General features: G+C 38.3%; 1 protein-coding gene across 1 annotated transcript in view; it reads right to left on the bottom strand.

The window, feature by feature from the left end:
* Positions 1–1,015: 1,015 nt before the first annotated feature.
* Positions 1,016–15,708, bottom strand: part of Ubr3 (Ubr3 ubiquitin ligase) — a 296,891-nt gene continuing 282,198 nt past the window's right edge. Inside the window, exons 32-34 of the mRNA XM_076187774.1 lie at positions 5,950–6,081; positions 5,650–5,789; positions 1,016–4,610 (exon numbers count right to left, since the gene is read on the bottom strand). Coding sequence (XP_076043889.1) covers positions 4,493–4,610; positions 5,650–5,789; positions 5,950–6,081 — 390 coding nt within the window. The 3' untranslated portion in view covers positions 1,016–4,492. The remainder of the gene's footprint in view (positions 4,611–5,649; positions 5,790–5,949; positions 6,082–15,708) is intronic.

Below are 15,708 nucleotides of genomic sequence, written 5' to 3'. Positions count from 1 at the left end.
CTAGTTTTGAACAAAAACACATACCAACTGGTCAAAATTATGGTGATGCTATTAAATATATCCATTAACTTTTGAAGAAATGCTGCTGTAACCATATAAAAAACACTAAAAGGAAGCACAAATTCTTTTGGTAGATTTACTTTTCATTTTTCTTCAGTCATAAATCTGCCAAATTTGACATTACATATGTCGTCATGGGCAATTTTTCTGTTTCTGGTGCTCTAGAATACAAACTAATTGTAATATAAATATGACAGCTAGCAGAGAAAAAAAGATGAATAATCAACTTGATAGTTTTTTTTTTTTAAATACAAAAATGGATCGGATTCTTCAACAATTATTTCAAACTTCTTCACTTGAATAAAATGGAGAAAAAAAAATTATATCTATCAACACCTTTTCAATCAAAAGAAAAGCTTGTTGGAAAATGAAAACACTACCATGAAATTATCAATCTACTGAAGTGAAAGCTATTCAATCCTGCACTATAAGAGTAATAACATATGACAAAACTGGTGGTAGAGCAATACACAAGCTGGAAGTACTATCTACCTTGGCCCCCTCATTTGAGTTTTCTCCCTGGCAGCAATTATACTATACAATTTCAAACTATCATTACTGATGAATATTTTTAGTTTCTCATGTCAAAACATATAATCCTAATACCTATTCACTATTTCATATCATTCAACATGTTTCCCATTCCAATCCATAGTGCTAAGCTGTAAGACCCCTGTTGTTTCAGTATAAAATAACCATGAAAAACATCCCATTTCAAATGTAATAGAAAAGTTATCTGACTACAAAGGGGGAAAGGTGACTTTTAAACAAAAGTGACAAAATACATTTCACTAACACTTATATACACAAGCTTAATGCACAGAAACACTCCATACATACTGTCACAATAGTAACACCATAACTCTGAGTGGTTAGTTGATATATGTATTATGTATGAGCACAAGCTTCAGGTATGGATTAACATATGTATGGTGTATGTATGCTTTGTAAGTACGTGTGTGTGTGTGTGTGTGTGTGTGTGTGTGTGTGTGTGTGTGTGTGTGTGTGTATTTACCTAGTTGTATTTTACAGGAAGAGAGCTATGCTTGTAGTGACCATCTTTGTATCTTTCAGCATCAAGTTCGTTCTTTAATCCTTGTATAGTTTTTGCACTCGCTGTTTCCTCATCCAATTTATTCCAGATATCCACCACTGTGTGGGAAACTATTCTTTTTCAGCTTTCTTCTATAACTATCCTTTTTAAGTTTCTTTTCATGTCCTCTTGCTTTTCTTTTATGCCACATTAGTAAATCATCTCTACCTAGGGCTTCCATCCCTTTCATAATTCTGTAGATGGTCAGTGTGTGTGTGTGTGCATTTACCTAGTTCTATTATACGGGGAGCTATGCTCGTAGTGACCTGCCTTTGTATCTTTCAGCATCAAGTTTTTTCTTAAAATCTTGAATAGTGTTTGCACACACAGTTTCCTTATCTAACTTACTCCAGGTATCCACCACTATGTGTCTGGTTTTTCTCCCATGTACACAAATGTTCACTCAATCATGAGATTAATCCATCTAGGTTAGTACATGCCACTTTTAATTTTTCCCTTCTCCATATTGTTTCCTGTTCCTCTCATTTCACTTCCCTTGGTGTACCATTTTCTCAGCCTCATGTCTAAAACTCTCCAATAGAACTCCTTTCTTTCAGTCTCTGTTCTCTTCGCATTTTTTTTTTTAACTTCACATCTTAGTGTCTTCTCTGTCTCTTTCCTCATCATTCGTTTCTCTTTTTATCCATATATTGTTGTAATGTTCACTCTTTGCAAACTTACCTGATTTTGCTAGCATGTCTTCTGCTACCATATGTGATTTTAGTTTTAGTTTTAGAGATAAATTTCTTTCTTTAGAATATTGTCCCAGTCTATATATTTCTATTCCTTATTTTAGTTCTTTGTCATCATCTTGTACTTCTTTTAGAATAGTTTTTGCTATTTCTTTTTCTGATTTTTCTCTGAAGTACCTAACCAGACCATGTTTTTCATTTAATCCATATACTAGAGTACACTTTTTTCTATCCACTGTATCTATGACCCAATTTGCTTTTTTTTTATTACTTGAATAATTGTGTCCTTTGCATTTTCCTGCATTTGTTGTTGTACTATTTTTTTTAGAGCTATATCTTCATTTTCTGTTTTCATTCCATTTCTTAATCTTCTGCAAATTTTCCTCATTAAGTTTTCTTCAATTCTATCAGACATTGCCTATATTTTGTGATTTACCTTTTTTTTTCACTATTGGTGGTACCATTATTTTTCATCTTTTCATTTTCACATTTAACCTCAATTAGTTCTTTTTTAATTCACTTAGTTCGTTATTTATTTTGGAATTTTTTCCTTTAGTTCACATACCTCTCCATTTACTTCAAAATAGTTTTTCCTTAAATTCACAATCTTTCCTGAATTCCATGAATTCTGTCTCCCACGAGTTTATATCAAAACTCATCTCCCTTTCCATTTCTATGATTTGACTCAAATTTCCTCTTTTGTACTTAGCAAAACCAGAAAAAGGGTCATCATTGTACAACCTACAGAGCCCTCTTGGGTTTCAAAGACCTCTGTTTATATTTAGTTTTGGTATAGTGCCTCAAGAGGGCTCTGTGTTTGGGTTGACATTTGACTCAAACTCATTGCAGTTCTCTCTTGATCTGCCTTGGTTCCCTTGCATTTTCTCTAGACAGACATATTTAACAATGCACAGAGGTCTTTTTGGGCAACCACAAGTGCTCTCCCTCCCAGGCCTCTTGTTTTCCTTGCACGGATTGGGAATTTTCGTCTTATTTGGCAGCCTACAGAACTCTAGTTGACAGCTCTGTGGTTTGTGTGTGTGTGTATTTATTTACCTAGTTGTATTATACGGGAAGGGAGCTATCTTTCAGCATTTAGCTTGTCCTTAAATTCTTGTATAGTTTTTGCATACACTGTTGCCTCATCCAATTTGTTCCAAACATCTACCACTCTGTGTGGGAAACTATTCTTTTTCAGATCTCTTCTATAACTATCCTTTTTAAGTTTCTTTTCATGTCCTTTTGTTTTTCCTCTTGTGCATGTGTGTGTATTTACCTATTTACCTAGTTGTATTTTATGGGAAGAGAGCTATGCTCGTAGTGACCAGTCTTAGTATATTTCAGCATCAAGTTTGTTCTTAAATTCTTGTATAGTTTTTGCACTCACTGTTTCCTCATCCAATTTATTCCAAAATCCACCACTCTGAGTGGGAAACTATTATTTTTCAGCTTTCTTCTATAACTACCCTTTTTAAGTTTCTTTTCATGTCCTCGTTCTTCTTTTATCCCACTTTAGTAAATCATCTCTATCGAGGACTTCCATCCCTTTCATAATTCTGTAGATGGTCAGTAGATCTCCTCTTTGTTCCAGAGTTGGTAGTTTGAGTTTGGACAATCTTTGTTCGTATGTCAGTTTGGAGAGTGTTGGTGCCATCTTTGTCGTTGCTCTTTGAATTCTTTCTAATTTCTTTATATTCTTTTTAGTACTGGGTGTCCATAGTGTCATAGCATACTCCAATCTTGGTCTTATTAATGTAACTAATGTTTTCTTAACTATTTCTTCATCTAAGTTGTCAAAGGCCACTTTCATTGATCTTAGTAACTTGAAGGTTTCTTGGACTATTTTGTTGACATGTTTGTCTGGTGCCATCTCTTTGCTGATAATTACTCCAATGTCCCTTTCCTAGTTAACTTTTTTAACTTCCTTTGTACCAATTTTATATTGTCCCAATATTCTATTTTAACTTTATCCAAATTCTATTACACTACATATCTTGATGTTGAAGTTCACTTCACACTTTTGTGTATGTGTGTGTATATTTACCTAGTTGTATTTTGTGGGAAGGGGAGCTACGCTCGTGATGTCCCACCTTTGTATCTCGCGAGTGTGTGTGTGTATTTACCTAGTTGTACCTAGTTGTATTATACAGGAAGGGAGCTATGCTCGGAGAGCGAGTGAGTGAGTGTGAGTGTGAGTGTGTGAGTGAGCGTGTGTGTGTGTGTTTCGACCTAATAGTTTTCTCCCATGTACACAAATGTTTAGTCAAACTGGCAGACATGTTTATAAAAGTTTGATACTGCAGTACTTTGATGACCAGTATTTCAGTGTTTTCTTTATCTATGTATGTGAAAAAAAAAGGTCCAAAAACATATCTTCTACAGGAGAGTAAATTCTGAACAATGCCAATTTTCTGGATTATCAATATTTTAATGGCAAAATTATGAATACTTTTTTTTATGTCAAATACAGCAAATTAATCTGTTACCAAATTGTGTAAGTGTACAGACTTAAAATTGTAGAAATAAACAATTTGTAGGCAAAATATCATTAAGGTTTTGACTACAGATCCTCGAGCTGGATAAAAATACAGAAAATGTATGGGGCAGTCCTGAACATTAGGTGTTAGCATATACAGCATCAAATATTCTATAAAGTATCTCTATGCCATATCCATCGTTTGCTGATGTGGTCAAAGGAGTGAGAGAGCCATTGCTGTTCTAACAATTTGTATCTGTCTTCACTAAGGTACAGTGGTTTTCCACGCCTGTAATAATAAATGTAGAATATTTAGATATTTTACAGCATTAAAAACAACAACAATAATAATAATTATAATCAAAATAAGATTTGGTTTAACGTTGCAAACTTCCCCTATCAGGAGGTTAGGATGGTATACAGAGGCCTTTGTAGTGTGGAATTTAATGAAACATGTCCTTGGTTCAACTCACTGCCAACTGGGTTTGAACAACCATCAACTTGACCTCCACTTCCACAAGTAACAACACTAACCTGCTCAGCTAGTGAGCATCCTAAACAATAACAACAATACAACAACAATTGTCTATATACCAAAAGGTTTCTCCCTTACAAGGCATCCAAGGGATGCACCCACCCTCCATCCCACATTCATCCATCATACATTTTTCCTTTTCATCTTGGCTCCTTGTGGATGAAGAGCAGTCCCTGATCCCTGCCAAGTGCCAGGGTCAGAAACAATGCAGCAAGACACAGCAACTCCACCAGGGCCTGACAACCAAAGTTGGTTTGCCTCCATCACTTTGTTTACATGGCAACCCACCCTCTTCATCCACTCCACTAATAACAATCTATATATCCATATAGCAAGGGCTTCTTCTCCCTTATAAAGGAGATAGCCAATCAAAATGCACCCACTTCCATCCACCGCCATTGTTTCTCTCTCATCTTACAGCTGAAGCTGAAAGACAGATCTTGAGACCAATCTGGTGAGTGAGAATCCCTCAGGGGGATTGAAGTGTTTTGAAACTGGGCAGCTTCAGTCCATCTAGCAGGACCACCACATGCATATCCCTAAATATCTAACAAAATCACCAATGCTTCAGACCTGGGCAATGGGTAGGGACAGGTATGAACCTTTATCCACATGGAGCTATGATACAAGGGAAATAGGTGACAGATAGGAGAGGATGGGCTGAGGTAGGTGCATGCCTTGACCGGCTACCTCCCTTATAAGGGGGATGAAGCCTATTGTTATATAAATGGATAGACCAATCTTGTCTTCATACATTCATACTCATCTTCCTTTAAAGGGTTTTGCAACTTACTTTAGCTCTCTGTCCTCTTCTCCAAATGCATCAAGGTGCACACAACCCCATACACATGCACGAATGCCTCGAATAACAATGACAGTTGAAGAATTAATCACCAAAAACATTGCTGTGCCTGCACCACAATCTATTGCATGCTGTAATTGAGAGGAATTAAGACCATTTAGAGATCCTTCTCACGGGTTATCTATAACATTTATGAGTCATCTAGGTAATATACAACACATTATTAGATACATCTTATTTATAGGTTACTGGCTCTAAATACAAATTATTAGAAACATTGAAAAAATTTACCTGAACACACTCATTTACGTCTTGTTGCTTACAGCAACTTTCCTTAAAACAAACCATAGTGCCACATAGCAAGCACACACTTGGATCCTTTGGTATACTATTACACTGAGAGCATTGCCTTCTGTGGTAGTACTGAAATATAAATTACAAACAAGAATAACCACCATACATAAATACCAGGGGTGGGGGGGGGCATTCTCTCCCTTGTTAGGGGGATGCAGAAATCAAACCCCATATCCACAACATACACATCAAAACCAATTTAACACCCCTCCCATCTCAGCACCTCTTGGATTAAAATTAGTCTCTAATGATCCCCCCGCTCTTCATGTCCAAGACAGTGTACCACTTCAATAGCACTACCTGTGGCTTACCCCAACTGCTTCCTTATCTGGCCATCCTTATTGTGATCAAAAACTTCTTACTCTCAAATACTGCACTTGATATTACAAGGGTCGTTCCAAAAGTAATGCCTCCTATTTTTTTATTCTGCCCGAAGGGATCCGAGGGGATTGCAAATTGCATTGTTATGATGACTGAACTTATGCACTAATGACCTGAAAGTTTCATCTCTCTTTTGCAGATATGGATGGTGTGACACTCGTAAGAAAGCAATCCCTGTCATGGACATGCGTCAGAAGCAAAGATGTGTCATTGAATTCCTCCATGCAGAAAAAATTGAACCAATCAACATTCATCGGTGCCTGGTCAACATTTACGAAGCCGATGCAGTTGATGTCAGCACAGTTAGGAGATAGGTTCATCAATTTCAGAGTGGTGACAGAGATGTAAGTGACAAAGTGCGCTCCGGACGCCCATGCAAAGCCACCACCTGTGAATACAGTGTGCCTCGATCAACTTATCCACACTGATCGTCGGATAACGGTGAATGAAATGCGTGTAGAGTTGGATCTGGGTGTCAGTGCACTGGAAACAATGTTGTCATCTCAAGGATACAGCAAAGTATGTACTACGTGGGTTCCATGAATGCTCATGCAGGACCAAAAGGACCACCGACAGGATGTCTGTCAGGACTTGTTGGATCAATACGAAGCCGAAGGTGATGGATTCTTGGACCGCATCATCACTGGTGACCAGACGTGGTGTCACCACTATGAGCCGGAGTCCAAATGGCAGTCAATGGAATAGCACCACTCACACTCCCCAGCAAAGAAGTTCAAGACGTAGACATCTGCAGGCAAAGTGATGTGCACCATCTTCTGGAACAGGAAGGGCGTCATCCTCCTGGATTTCTTGGAAGCAGGGGTGACTATCAACTCTGACCATTATGTTGAAACGTTGACCAAGCTGAAGGCCCGGATTACCCGTGTAAGGCCAGAGAAAAGGGAAATATTCCGTTTGCAATACGACAATGCCAGGCCACACACACGTTTGAAGACCACTGAATGTGTGACAAAATTCAGCTGGACAGTGCTGTCTCACTCACTGTATAGTCCTGACCTGGCATTGCCAGACTTCCACTTGTTTGAACCTCTGAAGGACGCATTACATGGGCAGCGTTTCCCTGACAACAACGCTGTAATCACAGCCGTGAAAAAATGGACCGCCTTGGCAGGTGCTGACTTTTACAACCGAGGCATCAAGGCTCTCATTCGTCGCTGGCAAAAGTGCATTGAGAATGGTGGTGACTACGTAGAAAATTAATTCTGGAGCACAAAAGGTTGCTCATTTTTATGGTGCCACTCCTGTCTTCGTAGCTCTTCAACTTTTTGATTTAAAAAATAGGAGGCATTACTTTTGGAACAACCCTTGTATGACATTAATATTTCAGGAGTCTACTTAATGTTACAGAAATTCACCCCTGTTCAGGAAAACTAGGACAGTACCTCCTCACAAAGGACTGCATGAAGGCTAACTTCAACAAGTTACTATCACTGAATCTACTCAATCATTATGTTGCAGATATCCTCAAAGACTAATAGGGATAGAAGGATTATGTATCTCAGGGCCTACTAAAAAAGTTTTTATCAAGCATTACAAAGGAAGTTATAACCGAAAGTTAATGTAATGGGTGGAACTGTAGGAAAATAAGTTAATTTAATATGAAAATCAAAGGAAGGAAGGAAGGAAGGGAGAGAGATAGAGAGGAGAGAGAGACACAGTAAGAGAGGAGAGACACAGAGAGAGGAGAGAGACACAGAGAAAGGAGAGAGACACAGAGAAAGGAGAGAGACACAGAGAAAGGAGAGAGACACACAGAGAAAGGAGAGGGAGACACAGAGAAAGGAGAGGGAGACACAGAGAAAGGAGAGGGAGACACAGAGAAAGGAGAGAGAGACAGAGAAAGGAGAGGGAGACACAGAGAAAGGAGAGACACAGAAAGGAGGGAGAGACAGAGAAAGGAGAGAGACACAGACATAGAGAGAGGAGAGAGAGACAGACATAGAGACAGGAGAGAGAGAGAGAGGAAAGAGGGACACAAAGAGGAGAAAGAGACACAGAGGAGAAAGAGACACAAAGGAGAGAGAGACAGAGTGAGGAGAGAGAGACAGAGAGGAGAGACACAGAGAGGAAAGAGGGACACAGAGAGGAGAAAGAGACACAGAGGAGAAAGAGACACAGAGGAGAAAGAGACACAAAGGAGAGAGACACAGAGTGAGGAGAGAGACACAGAGAGAGGGGAGAGAGAAGACAGACACACAGAGAGAAAAGAGACAAACAGAGAGGAGAGAGATACACAGAGGAGAGAGATACACAGAGGAGAGATACACACAGAGAGAGGAGAGAGAGACACAGAGAGGAGACAGAGAGACAGAAATAAAGAGAAGCACACAGAGAGAGGCACACAGAGACAGAGAATATTGTTTTGCTGTCCCTTTCTTCTGTCTCTCTTTACTACTGGTAAGGTTCCACCTCTTGCTCTGATTCCCCTGTGGTGGTGGTGGTGGATGTTGGAGTTTTTTCCTGCATAAAACCAAGGCATAAAATGGTCTGGAAGGAGGACTTCAACCATTACCTGAGTAACTGGATCATTGAATGAGCATGGATGTTGTAATGTTGAGAACATGAATTTAGTATGCTTGTGAGGAGAGAGATGGATATGTTAACATTGCACAAAATGAAAATGAAAGGGAAATACGAGCTGAAGGTTGGGCAGGGGTGAAGTGCCCAGTTTATAAACCCTGGAACTCTTGTGGGCTTAACAAATGCCCACCATTTCCTATACTGTTTCTATGTATGTCACATGATGACCAAGTATCTCATGTGAGCACTTGCTAATTATCATTAAATATCTTAATACAAATAAAAAACAGCAACAAACATTTGATCAATCTTGTCGCTTGTAAAGATGCTGGAGCAGCAATCTAGCAAGCTCCAGTTAGTTCTGGTAGCACTACACCCCTGAGTTTGAAAGTATGGTAGGTGGGATGACAGGAATGGAGTGAGGGCTAAGGAAGGAATAGTGCTGTTGAAGTATTTACCTAGTTGTATTTTGCGGGAAGGGGAGCTATTCTCGTGGTGTCCCGCCATTGTATCTCGCAGTGTCTAGTTAGCTTTTAAACTCATGAATGGTTATTGGGCATACTATTTCATTATCCAGTTTGTTCCAAGTGTCCAAAACTCTATGTGGAAAACTGTTTTTCTTCAGTTCTCTTCTATAGCTATGTTTTTTTTATTTTCTTTCCATGTCCTCTTGATTTTCTCTTGTCCCAGTTAAGTAAATCCTCTCTATCAAGTATCTCTGTGCCTTTCATGATTCTATAGATGGTCAATAGGTCACCTCTCTCTCTTCTTTGCTCCAGTGTCGGTAACTCCAGTTTAGCCAATCTCTCCTCGTATGATAGGTTTGCAAGTGCAGGTGCCATTTTTGTAGCTGCTCTTTGGATTCTTTCTATTTTCTTTATATTCTTTTTGGTACTGGAGGACCACAATGTCGCCGCATACTCTAGTATAGGCCTTATCAATGTAACCAATATTTTTTTTATCATGTCTTTGTCCAAGTATGCAAATGCCACTTTTATTTAAATATACAAGTATATGGTGAAGAAATGCAAATACCATTAAAGATTATTTGGGTACAGGTGGGATTGGGGTAGGAGATGTGGGCATTTGTGAGAGAAGATAGTTTTCAAGTGATTTAAACAAGTGTCTTGAGGCTTTAGAGGGTTTTGGGATGAATGTGCATGTACTGGTGAGGTATAGTGTGGCAGGAAGGAATGACAAAAGAAATGAGGTTTGATGTGCATATCATACTTCCAAAAATTCATTCCCAGTTCCCCTCCTAATATTTTCAGTTGACATCCTTCCATGTGGCTTACCAATGACACTTAAGACTGATCCCTCTGAAACTACTACAATCATATTTGGCCACTTTTCTCTTGTATAGCAAAAATGTACATACACTTCTTCACTCCACTGGAACACTTCCCTTCCTTTGGTACCCATTAAACAATATTCCTACCTAATCAAACCATAATTGCTCCTCCACTGGTCACATACTCTACATGACAACAATCTAACCCAAGTGCCTTAACAGTTTTTATCTCCTCTAATGCTATTTAAACTTTTCCTATTGCCCTACATTCTCCTCTCCTATTAATCATTTTCCTGTCATCTTCCACTGCCACAATCAAACACTATCCTCATCTACATTTAGCAAATCAATAAAATACTCTAGTCATCTTCCCCTTACTGCATTCACTTCTATTACCACCTGTTCATCAGCATATTTTCCTCTATCTTTACTTTCTTTCAAAACATTTAATTCTTTTCAAAATTCTCCATCATATTCCTACCCATTTGCCTTCCTCTTGGCATCCCTCACCTCATGCCTTGGTTCCACTCCCTTTCTCCTGTACCTTTCATATGCTTCCCTAGTACTAGATTGTTATCAATTTCCATATGCTCACTTCCTTTCTGCCACCTTTCATCTATTTATCCCATCATTTGCTGCCTTTTTTTGTGTCCTCCACCCATCCTCATCACATATACCATCTTTAAGCACTTCCTCCTTTAAACATGCATATTACTCCTCTACTCCTTTTTCTCTTATCCTTCACTAACTCCCAGACCTCTCTAAACTTTGCCTGGTGTTCTTTCTTCCTCTTTTTCATTTAATTTGATCACCTTCAACACTTCTCTGCTTCCCTCCTTTTTGTTTCTCCATTTTTTTCTCCACTTAATTTCTATTTTACCAACCATTTGACAATCTACTTCCCTCTCCTCTGAATAAAATTGGGTCCAAAACTTTCAATTTTCTATTAACAACCTCTCAACTACACTCCTACCCACTACCTTGGCCCATATATATCTATGCTTGTTCCTTTTTTTAAACACTTTGCTTTCATTTCCTCTTCAATACACATTTCTACCATCTCCCTGCTATAGTTCCTTCCTACCATCCCATACCTACTTATTACTCCATCTATTAGCTCATCTACTTTGGCAATGAGATCCAATCAACACATTTACATTCATCCCAAAATCCTCTATACACATTCCCTCTCCTCTACCCTTCACTTTTCTTGCTACCAAGGCCATATAGACTTGCTAAAGCTCATGTCTCCCATCCCAATTTGACTTTATCCACATTATCCATGAAGACTTCACCACACACTTATCCATCTCATCAGTGTAATCACTTCCCTATATTCCCCTCTAACCAATTTTGAAACCTGTAGATTTGTTGTGATCTACATTTAGTTGGGCGAGACAAATGAGGTGAAGTTTCATTCACTTTAATATCTTCATCTCCACTCGTATATAATCACAGAATAACTCAGTGTTGCCAAATTCTATCTACAGGCATAAAGTGTGTTGCCACTTCACTTAACTTTCATGATTTATTTTCTCCTATTTCTACAATGTACAATATATGGACCGAGTCTGGATACTCAGTATCCCTGCATGGGATAACAACACAAAACAGGAACATAAAAGAAATGTGTTTCATGTATGCTGATAAAGAAATGCAGATATTGTAGACTGGCAATGATGGACGCAGATGTCTCAATCACTTGGCCAGGTGTCCTGGGTGAGGTCAGAAGCATATGACCCCTCTGACCACTGTCAGGTCCAAGGACAATAGTGGGTCCCTTGGGAGTTGTCTGAAGATATCAGATGTTCCTTCTCACACCAAATGCATGCATATGTGTGCATGCACGCTAGACATCTAAAGGGTTTGGCTCTTCCCTTCAATCATTTTGCAACAGATACTCAGCTCAGCTACCACTCACTAACCACAGTTAATGCTCAGGGAAGATAAGAATTAATACAAGGCCTTTGCAGAATTTTGGCATGAAGCAAAGAAGAGAGAGAGGCGACCTACTGATCATCTACAGCAGCCCTGTGCAACCTGCGGCCCAAGGGCCACTCAAAGGCTTTCATTGTGGCCCTTTCTCCTAAAAATAGATAAGTTATAGTGCAGCCCTCAGAGAGGGAGAGAGAGAGAGGGAGAGAGAGTGTTACCAATTAGAGCCCACCGAAAGTTTGACTAAATTCATATTCTTGTACCAATTTCACCATATTTTTTTCTATTTCGTTCACTAAGGTACAAATTTTAATTATATTGGAACAGAAAATAACATATTACCGGTACTTTGAATTTTTAATTATTAGATTGAGTGATCCTTGGCTATCTGTCTATGAGTCTGACACGTATGATTCATGTACTGTAGTATGGTACGTGTGTTCCTGCCTGTCAGTACCGCTGCCTAACCAGTCCCCATTGTGACTTCATTTGTTGTGGTTGATTTGTGATTACCGGTACTGTAAGTCTAACTCTAATTCTTATGTTAATGATCCCAGTTAACCAATATTAAGTAATTATTTATGTTTGTACGTTATAACAATAAGGTACGGTAGCCTTTCATTTGCTCATAGCAAGGAAAATACATTTGTTTCGGACAATTCTTATTTTTGTGATCCCAATTTAGATCAAATCAGTAACAAACAAATTATCTTTATCAGTATAATCTCACATAACATGTCTTCAATCGTTAGTTAATAGTTAGTTAAGGTTTATTCAACAAAATAAAATACAATTTATACATACATATATACAAAATTTTTACAAAATTGCTTGTTGAAAAGGGAGAGCGTGAAGCAAAGCTTATGGGGAATTGCTCTCCCTTTAAGGAAAGAATTATTTTTATTTTATTTATTTTTGTTACATGTTAGTATGATACATACACATATACACATATATACATATATATACATGAAATAGTAAGGTTATGTGGCCCTCCATACCAACAGAGTTGTGACTTGTGGCCCTTTGGGAAAAAAGGTTGCACACCCCTGATCTACAGAATCATGAAAGGCACAGAAATACTCGATAGAGAGGACTTGTTAAATTGGGACACGAGAAACACAAGAGGACATGGAAAAAAAAAAAATAGTTTTAGAAGAGATCTGAAGAAAAACAGTTTTCCACAGAGTGGTGAAGAACCATCAAGGCTGGATTTAATACTTACGACAGAGCCTGAAATTGTTGACAAATTTTATTACAAAACTCTAATAGAAAAGAGTGACCATGTACTAATAGAATTTGAGTTGAAAGAGCAAATGGATCAAAGCAGAAATGATAAACACAGAATAGGAAAACTAATGTACAACAAAACAAATTTTGAATAACTCAAAAAATTCTTTCGCAATGCAAACTGGGAAAAATTCCTAAATGAAGAAACGGATGGAAGAGAAATGGAATATACTAAAAGAAATTTATAATGAGGGAGTGAATAAATACGTACCACAACAAAAATGGAAAACATACATAAAAAGCTGGTACAACAAAAGGTGTAGTCTAAGGATAAAAGAGACAAAGCTTGGAAGATATGGAAAAAATACAAGAAAACAAGGAAATAACTAATGCACATCAAACTAAGAAATGAATATGTAAAAATACGCAGAGATGAAAAGAGAAACTATGAAAAAAAAATAATAGAAAATTGCAAGGAAGAACCCAAACTATTTTACAGGTATGTAAATGGCAAACTGAAGAACAAACAAGAAATAGAAAAGCTGTGCCAAGGTAAATATGAACATACAGAAGAACTGGAAATAGCTGAAATTATGAACCACTTCAAATTAGTATTCACAATAGAAAAGTCACCTAACTGTGAGGAAATAGGGAGAGAGATATACCCCTCCATGAGAGAAATAATTGTAACACAAAGAAATCAGTGACCAAATCAAAACCCTTGATGTCAGAAAATCACATGGTCCAGACAGAATTGCAAATTGGATACTGAAAGAATGCATGGAGGAATTAACAGATAAAATATACAATATAATTTAATTCTAACTTAAAGAAGGAAAAGTGTCACAGGACTGGAAGAATGCAAACATTGTACCAATTTATAAGGGAGGAAACAAGGAAGACCCATCAAACTACAGACCGGTCTCCTTGACAAGCACAGTAGCAAAAATTTGCAAAAAGGTCGTCAAAAATAGATGGGTTAAACATTTGGAAGCAAAAACTATACTGAATCCAAATCTATTTGGATTCAGACAAGGAAGATCATGTACAACAGACTTGATCTGCTTCTACTCAAGATTAATAAGACATAATACAAGAGAGATATGGTTGGGCAGACTGTGCCTTTCTGGACCTACAAAAGGCATTTGATAAGGTACCACACAATAAACTAATAAGGAAGATAGAATCAATAGGTGGCATCAGAGGAAAATTATTGGAATGGATGAAAGACTTCCTGACTGGGAGGAAAATGAGAGTAGTAATTAAAGATAAATTCTCAAATTGGGAAGAAATGAAAAGTGGTGTCCCACAGGGATCAGTACAAGCCCTGATCATGTTTGCCATATACATAAATGACATGGATAAAGGAGTGGAGTGTTATATGAATTTCTTTGCAGACAATGCAAAAATACTAAACATACATATACCAAAGGCTCTTTCCCCCTACATGGGGGGTAGCCAAAAAGAAAAAGGCATAGAAACCACTCCCACCCATTCCATTTCCTATATATTCCACTCCCCTCCACCCTCCTCTCTCCCTCTTATCTTGGCACCTGAATGACAGGTCATCCCTGCATCCTGTCCACTGCCCTGGGTCAGAAGCAGTGTCGCAAGACACAGCGCATCCACAGCAAGGCCGCTTCATAAATTTGGCGACACCCCCTCTCCGTCCCCTCCTGCAGAAATGGAGATGGGGAGAAATCCCTTCGGCCTGCGTTAATTTTCTTTTCACACATACCTCACCCCCCCCATCCCCCCACCCCTCCTCATGCATCATAGCATCATCTATACACCCTTATCTTCTGTCCTCCACAGACATTCCTCTCTTTTGTAATGCCCCTTTCACCCCATCCATCCATCTCATCCTAGGATGCCCCCTCATATTCACTCCTTCCACATCTGCCTTCCATACTTTTTACAAATCTTTCTTCACTTATTCTTTCCATGTGTCCAAACCATCCTAATACCCTTTCATGAACCCTATCTCCCAGTTCCCTTTCCACCCGTTCTCCTCCTCACCTCATTTCTTACTCTATCTAGCCTAGTAACCCCTATCATACTTCTCAGACATTTCATCTCAAACACATCTACAGAATAATGAAAGGAATGGAAGTTTTAGACAGGAACGACCTATTAATGTGGGACAACGGTAAAACAAGAGGACACGGAAAAAAATTGAAAAAGGATAGTTATAGAAAAAACTTGAAAAGGAACAGTTTCCCACACAGAGCGATAAATACATGGAACAAATTAGACAACAAAACAGTATGTGCTAACACTATACAAGATTTTAAGATAAAACTTGATACGGAGAGATA

This window comes from Oratosquilla oratoria, chromosome 7, assembly GCF_046742065.1.
Source record: "Oratosquilla oratoria isolate Oo_2021 chromosome 7, ASM4674206v1, whole genome shotgun sequence".
Taxonomy (NCBI): domain Eukaryota; kingdom Metazoa; phylum Arthropoda; class Malacostraca; order Stomatopoda; family Squillidae; genus Oratosquilla; species Oratosquilla oratoria.
Note: the sequence above shows the minus strand (reverse complement) of the source record. Positions and strands in the feature narration are given on the sequence as shown.